Genomic DNA, 6,000 nt, shown 5'->3' with positions numbered 1-6,000 from the left:
AGTCACAGGTGCCAGATCTGGAGCTCAGGTGCCAAATTGGGATTCAGAGGTGCCAAATTTGAGGTTCAGAGATGCCAAATTTGGAAGTCACAGGTGCCAAATTTGGGGTTCAGGTGCCAAATTTGGGGTTCAGGTGCCAAATTTGAGGTTCAGAGGTGCCAAATTTGGGGTTCAGGTGCCACCTGTGCCCACCTGTGGCCCGTGCCCACCTTGACCTTGCGCCCATCCTCCTCCTCTCGGTACTCGGTGATGGTTTTGATGTTGCCATTGACGACCTCCTTGGGGGAGGGGAGGGGCCCTGGGGACAGCGACAGGTGAGCCCCAGGTGTGTCCCCAGGTGAGCCCCAGGTGTGTCCCCAGGTGTCCCCAGGTGTGTCCCAGGTGTGTCCCAGGTGTGTCCTCAGGTGTCCCCCAGGTGAGCCCCAGGTGTCCCCCAGGTGTGTCCCAGGTGTCCCCCAGGTGTGTCCCAGGTGTGTCCCAGGTGTGTCCCAGGTATCCCCAGGTGTGTCCCAGGTGTCCCCAGCTGTGTCCCAGGTGTGTCCCAGGTATCCCCAGGTGTGTCCCAGGTGTGTCCCAGGTGTCCCCAGGTGTGTCCCAGGTGTCCCCAGGTGTGTCCCAGGTGTCCCCCAGGTGTGTCCCAGGTGTCCCCCAGGTGTCCCCAGGTATCCCCAGGTGTGTCCCAGGTGTGTCCCAGGTATCCCCAGCTGTGTCCCAGGTGCGTCCCAGGTGTCCCCAGGTGCGTCCCAGGTGTCTCCCAGGTATCCCCAGGTGTGTCCCAGGTGTCCCCAGCTGTGTCCCAGGTGTCCCCAGGTGTGTCCCAGTCTCACCTCCCTTGAGCAGCTCAGCCTCAGCACTGGAGGGGCCTCCCAGGACCCCGGGCAGGGGCAGGTCCTTCAGCAGCTCACTGGTGATCACCTTGTCTGGGGACAGGTGGGGTCACCTGAGCCAGGTAAAACCTCACCTGGGCCAGGTACAGCCTCACCTGGGTTCAGGTTAAATCTCACCTGAGTTCAGGTACAGCCTCACCTGGGCCAGGTACAGCCTCACCTGGGTTCAGGTTAAATCTCACCTGGGTTCAGGTACAGCCTCACCTGGGCCAGGTAAAACCTCACCTGGGCCAGGTAAAACCTCACCTGGGTTCAGGTACAGCCTCACCTGGGCACAGGTGACCCCTCTCACCTGGGCAAGTCACCCCAGCCTTTCCCAGCCCCTGGAATGGCTCTGTCCCAAAGGACACAGGTGCCACCCCTGACAGGTGTCACAGGTCCCACAGGTGTCACAGGTCCCACAGGTGTCACAGGTGCCACCCCTGACAGGTGTCACAGGTCCCACAGGTGCCACCCCTGACAGGTGTCACAGGTGCCACCCCTGACAGGTGTCACAGTTCCCACAGGTGTCACAGTTCCCACAGGTGTCCCAGGTCCCACAGGTGTCACAGGTCCCTCAGGTGTCCCAGGTGTCACCCCCAGGTGTCCCAGGTGTCACTCACCATCCTCTCCTCCCTCCTCCTCCACCTGGTCAGCCCAGCTGGGCTTGGAGCTGTGGGGACAGAGCGGCCTCAGACCCACCTGTCCTGTCCCTGTGTCCCCTCCCTGTGCCACCCTCAGTGTCCCCTCAGTGTCCCTGTGTCCCCTCAGTGTCCCTGTGTCCCCTCAGTGTCCCTGTGTCCCCTCCCTGTGTCCCTGTGTCCCCTCCCTGTGTCCCTCAGTGTCCCTGTGTCCCCTCAGTGTCCCCTCAGTGTCCCTCTGTCCCCTCAGTGTCCCCTCCCTGTGCCACCCTCAGTGTCCCCTCAGTGTCCCTGTGTCCCCTCCTGGTGTCCTCCTCAGTGTCCCTGTGCCACCCTCAGTGTCCCCTCAGTGTCCCTGTGTCCCCTCCCTGTGTCCCTCAGTGTCCCTCTGTCCCCTCAGTGTCCCCTCAGTGTCCCTCTGTCCCCTCAGTGTCCCTGTGTCCCCTCAGTGTCCCCTCAGTGTCCCTGTGTCCCCTCCCTGTGTCCCTCAGTGTCCCTGTGTCCCCTCAGTGTCCCTCTGTCCCCTCAGTGTCCCTCAGTGTCCCTGTGTCACCCTCAGTGTCCCTGTGTCCCCTCCCTGTGTCCCCTCAGTGTCCCTGTGTCACCCTCAGTGTCCCTGTGTCCCCTCCCTGTGTCCCTCAGTGTCCCCTCCCTGTGTCCCTCAGTGTCCCTGTGTTCCCTCAATGTCCCCTCAGTGTCCCTGTGTCCCCTCAGTGTCCCCTCAGTGTCCCTGTGTCCCCTCAGTGTCCCTGTGTCACCCTCAGTGTCCCTCTGTCCCCTCAGTGTCCCTGTGTCCCCTCAGTGTCCCTGTGTCCCCTCAGTGTCCCCTCAGTGTCCCTCTGTCCCCTCAGTGTCCCCTCCCTGTGCCACCCTCAGTGTCCCCTCAGTGTCCCTGTGTCCCCTCCCTGTGTCCCTCAGTGTCCCTCTGTCCCCTCAGTGTCCCCTCAGTGTCCCTCTGTCCCCTCAGTGTCCCTGTGTCCCCTCAGTGTCCCCTCAGTGTCCCCTCAGTGTCCCTGTGTCCCCTCAGTGTCCCCTCTGTCCCCTCAGTGTCCCTCAGTGTCCCTGTGTCACCCTCAGTGTCCCTGTGTCCCCTCCCTGTGTCCCCTCAGTGTCCCTGTGTCACCCTCAGTGTCCCTGTGTCCCCTCCCTGTGTCCCTCAGTGTCCCCTCAGTGTCCCCTCCCTGTGTCCCTCAGTGTCCCTGTGTTCCCTCAATGTCCCCTCAGTGTCCCTGTGTCCCCTCAGTGTCCCCTCAGTGTCCCTGTGTCCCCTCAGTGTCCCTGTGTCACCCTCAGTGTCCCTCTGTCCCCTCAGTGTCCCCTCCCTGTGTCCCCTCAGTGTCCCCTCAGTGTCCCTGTGTCCCTTCAGTGTCCCTGTGCCACCCTCAGTGTCCCTCTGTCCCCTCAGTGTCCCTGTGTCCCCTCAGTGTCCCTCTGTCCCCTCAGTGTCCCCTCAGTGTCCCTGTGCCACCCTCAGTGTCCCTGTGTCCCCTCAGTGTCCCTGTGTCCCCTCCATCCCCACTTTCCCTCTCCCCCCTTCCCCTCACGGCCACAGCCCCGCCCAAAGCCCCCGGGACACAGAACCGGGACCCCCAACCGGGACCCCCGGGACACGGAACCGGGACCCCCAGACACAGAACCGGGACCCCCGGGACACAGAACCGGGACCCCCAACCGGGACCCCCGGGACACAGAACCGGGACCCCCAACCGGGACCCCCGGGACACAGAACCGGGACCCCCGGGACACGGAACCGGGACCCCCGGACACGGAACCGGGACCCCCGGACACGGAACCGGGACCCCCAACCGGGACCCCCAGACACGGAACCGGGACCCCCGGGACACAGAACCGGGACCCCCAACCGGGACCCCCAGACACGGAACCGGGACCCCCGGGACACAGAACCGGGACCCCCAACCGGGACCCCCGGGACACAGAACCGGGACCCCCAACCGGGACCCCCGGGGACACAGAACCGGGACCCCCAACCGGGACCCCCGGGATTGGGAATCGGGACCCCCGGACACGGAACCGGGACCCCCAACCGGGACCCCCGGGATTGGGAATCGGGACCCCCAACCGGGACCCCCGGGATTGGGAATCGGGACCCCCGGACACGGAACCGGGACCCCCAACCGGGACCCCCGGTGACCCGGGAGCTCCGGGCCCCACACCCGGGGGTCTCCCTCCCTGACCGGCCCCCGCCGTGGTCTCAATCCCGGTTCCAGATCCCGATCCCGTTCCAGTTCCCGGTTCCAGCTCCGTTCCCGATCCCGGTTCCCGGTTCCAGTTCCCGTTCCCGGTTCGCATTCCCGTTCCCGGTTCCCGTTCCCGACCCCAGCTCCCGTTCCCGATCGCGGTTCCCGTTCCCAGCTCCCGATCCCGTTCCCAGCTCCGTCCCCGACCCCAGTTCCCGTTTCCAGCTCCCGTTCCCGATCCCGATTCCCGTTCCCAGCTCCGTTCCAGTTCCCGTTCCCGGTTCCCGACCCCAGCTCCCGATCCCGTTCCCAGCTCCGTTCCCGATCCCGGTTCCCAATTCCAGCTCCGTTCCCAATCCCGGTTCCCGGTTCCAGTTCCCGTTCCCGGTTCCCGTTCCCAGCTCCCGATCCCGTTCCCAGCTCCGTCCCCGATCCCGGTTCCCAATTCCAGCTCCGTTCCCGATCCCGGTTCCCGTTCCCAGCTCCGTTCCCGATCCCGGTTCCCAATTCCAGCTCCGTTCCCATTCCCGGTTCCCGTTCCCAATCCCGACCCCAGCTCCCGATCGCGGTTCCCGTTCCCAGCTTCGTTCCCGTTCCAGATCCCGGTTCCCGTTCCCGGTACCGTTCCCCCCTCACAGCCACAGTCCCGCTGCCCCCGTTACCCCCCCCCGCCTCTCCCGACCCACCCCCATCTCCCTCCCGCCGCCAATCCCGGTTCCCAGCCCCAATCCCGGCTCCCGCCGCCGCCGCTCCCGCCCTTCCCTCCCCTCACTCGTAATCCCCGGTCGGCATCGCCTCCGCCGCCCTCACGCCGCCACACCGGAAAGGCCGCTCGCCACTTCCGGCCGGCGCGCGTCACTTCCGGCGGAGGGGAGGCGGGAAAAGGCCCCGCGCGCGGGGCATGGCGGGAAGCGGTTGCTAAGCAACGTGTGGGGGAGGCTCGCGGCCTACTCGTAGCGCGGCGGGAGAAAATTGTTTATAACTTATAAGCGCGATTTATTCGAAGAAATATTACAACATATAAAAACTACATAAAGTATCGAGTTCCACCTTGTACAAAGCGGCCGCGGGGGGTTGGGTACAATGCGATAAAAACGGGGAGTGGCGCCCGGGCCCTGAGGGGGTTGGAGCAGCACAGAGAGCGCGGAGGGAGGGGAATTAAAAAAAAAATAAAATTTAAAAATAATCAAAAGCAAAACTGGAAAAATAAAAATCTTTTTTTTTAAAGAGGAAAAAGCAGGAAAAAAACTGGAACAACAAAAAAAAAAAAAAAAAGTGGGGAAAAAAATTTTTAAAGTTCGAGAGGTTGAAATTAAAAAAGGGGACGAAAGAGAAAAAAAGGTGAAAAAAAAAAGAAGAAAAAATAGAAAAAAATAAAATCCAAACAAAGCAAAAAGCCAAAGCCATCCCCAGCTCAGCCCAGCCCCTCCCCCACGGTGTCTCTGTCCCAGGCTGAGCTTAGACTGAGCTTAGGCTGAGCTTAAACTCAGCTCAGGCTGAGCTTAGACTGAGCTTAAATTCAACTCAGGCTGAGCTTAGGCTGAGCTTAAACTCAGCTCAGGATGAGCTTAGGCTGAGCTTAAATTCAGCTCAGACTGAGATTAGGCTGATCTTAAACTCAGCTCAGGCTGATCTTAGGCTGAGCTTAAATTCAGCTCAGGCTGAGCTTAGGCTGAGCTTAAACTCAGCTCAGGCTGAGTTTAGGCTGAGCTTAAACTCAGCTCAGGATGAGCTTAAACTCAACTCAGGCTGATCTTAGGCTGAGCTTAGACTGAGCTTAAATTCAACTCAGGCTGAGCATAGGCTGAGCTTAAATTCAACTCAGGCTGAGCTTAGGCTGAGTTTAGGCTGAGCTTAGACTTAGTTCAAGCTCAGTTTAGGCTCAGCCCAGGCTCAGCTCAGGCTGAGCTTAGGCTGAGCTTAGACTGAGTTTAAACTCAACTCAGGCTGAACTCACGCTCAGCCCAGGCTCAGCTCAAGCTCAGCCCAGGCTCAGCCCAGGCTCAGCTCAAGCTCAGCCCAGGCTCAGCTCAGGCTCAGCTCAGGCTCAGCTCAAGCTCAGCCCAGGCTCAGCTCAGGCTCAGCTCAGGCTCAGCTCAGACTCAGCTCAGGCTCAGCTCAGGCTCAGCCCAGGCTCAGCTCAAGCTCAGCTCAGGCTCAGCTCAGGCTCAGCTCAGGCTCAGCTCAAGCTCAGCTCAGGCTCAGCTCAAGCTCAGCCCAGGCTCAGCTCAGGCTCAGCCCAGGCTCAGCTCAGGCTCAGCCCAGGCTCAGCTCAGGCTCAGCTCAGACTGAACT

The 6,000-nt window shown here is 61.7% G+C and overlaps 2 protein-coding genes across 2 annotated transcripts in view; both read right to left on the bottom strand.

The window, feature by feature from the left end:
- Positions 1-124: 124 nt before the first annotated feature.
- EIF3G (eukaryotic translation initiation factor 3 subunit G) lies at positions 125-4,560 on the bottom strand. Its single transcript, XM_079332921.1, has 4 exons — positions 4,478-4,560; positions 1,490-1,539; positions 828-920; positions 125-298 (listed from the first exon to the last, which is right to left on the bottom strand). The coding sequence occupies exons 1-4, from the start codon at positions 4,495-4,497 to the stop codon at positions 150-152; spliced, it is 312 nt and encodes a 103-aa protein (XP_079189047.1). The 5' UTR covers positions 4,498-4,560; the 3' UTR covers positions 125-149.
- A 123-nt stretch (positions 4,561-4,683) lies between these two features.
- DNMT1 (DNA methyltransferase 1) overlaps positions 4,684-6,000 on the bottom strand; it is a 45,190-nt gene continuing 43,873 nt past the window's right edge. Inside the window, exon 35 of the mRNA XM_079332923.1 lies at positions 4,684-5,157. The gene's annotated coding sequence lies outside the window, so the exon portion shown is untranslated. The remainder of the gene's footprint in view (positions 5,158-6,000) is intronic.

The sequence above is a fragment of the Erithacus rubecula genome (assembly GCF_903797595.1).
Source record: "Erithacus rubecula genome assembly, contig: scaffold_624_arrow_ctg1, whole genome shotgun sequence".
Lineage (NCBI taxonomy): Eukaryota > Metazoa > Chordata > Aves > Passeriformes > Muscicapidae > Erithacus > Erithacus rubecula.
Note: the sequence above shows the minus strand (reverse complement) of the source record. Positions and strands in the feature narration are given on the sequence as shown.

Excerpts from the sequence above, each read along its gene's own strand:
- EIF3G (XM_079332921.1), bottom strand. The coding sequence starts at position 4,497 with ATGCCGACCGGGGATTACGA. Across the intron at positions 921-1,489 it reads GGAGGAGGGAGGAGAGGATG|ACAAGGTGATCACCAGTGAG; the intron begins GTGAGTGACACC and ends ACCTGTCCCCAG. Across the intron at positions 299-827 it reads GGCTGAGCTGCTCAAGGGAG|GGCCCCTCCCCTCCCCCAAG; the intron begins GTGAGACTGGGA and ends CGCTGTCCCCAG.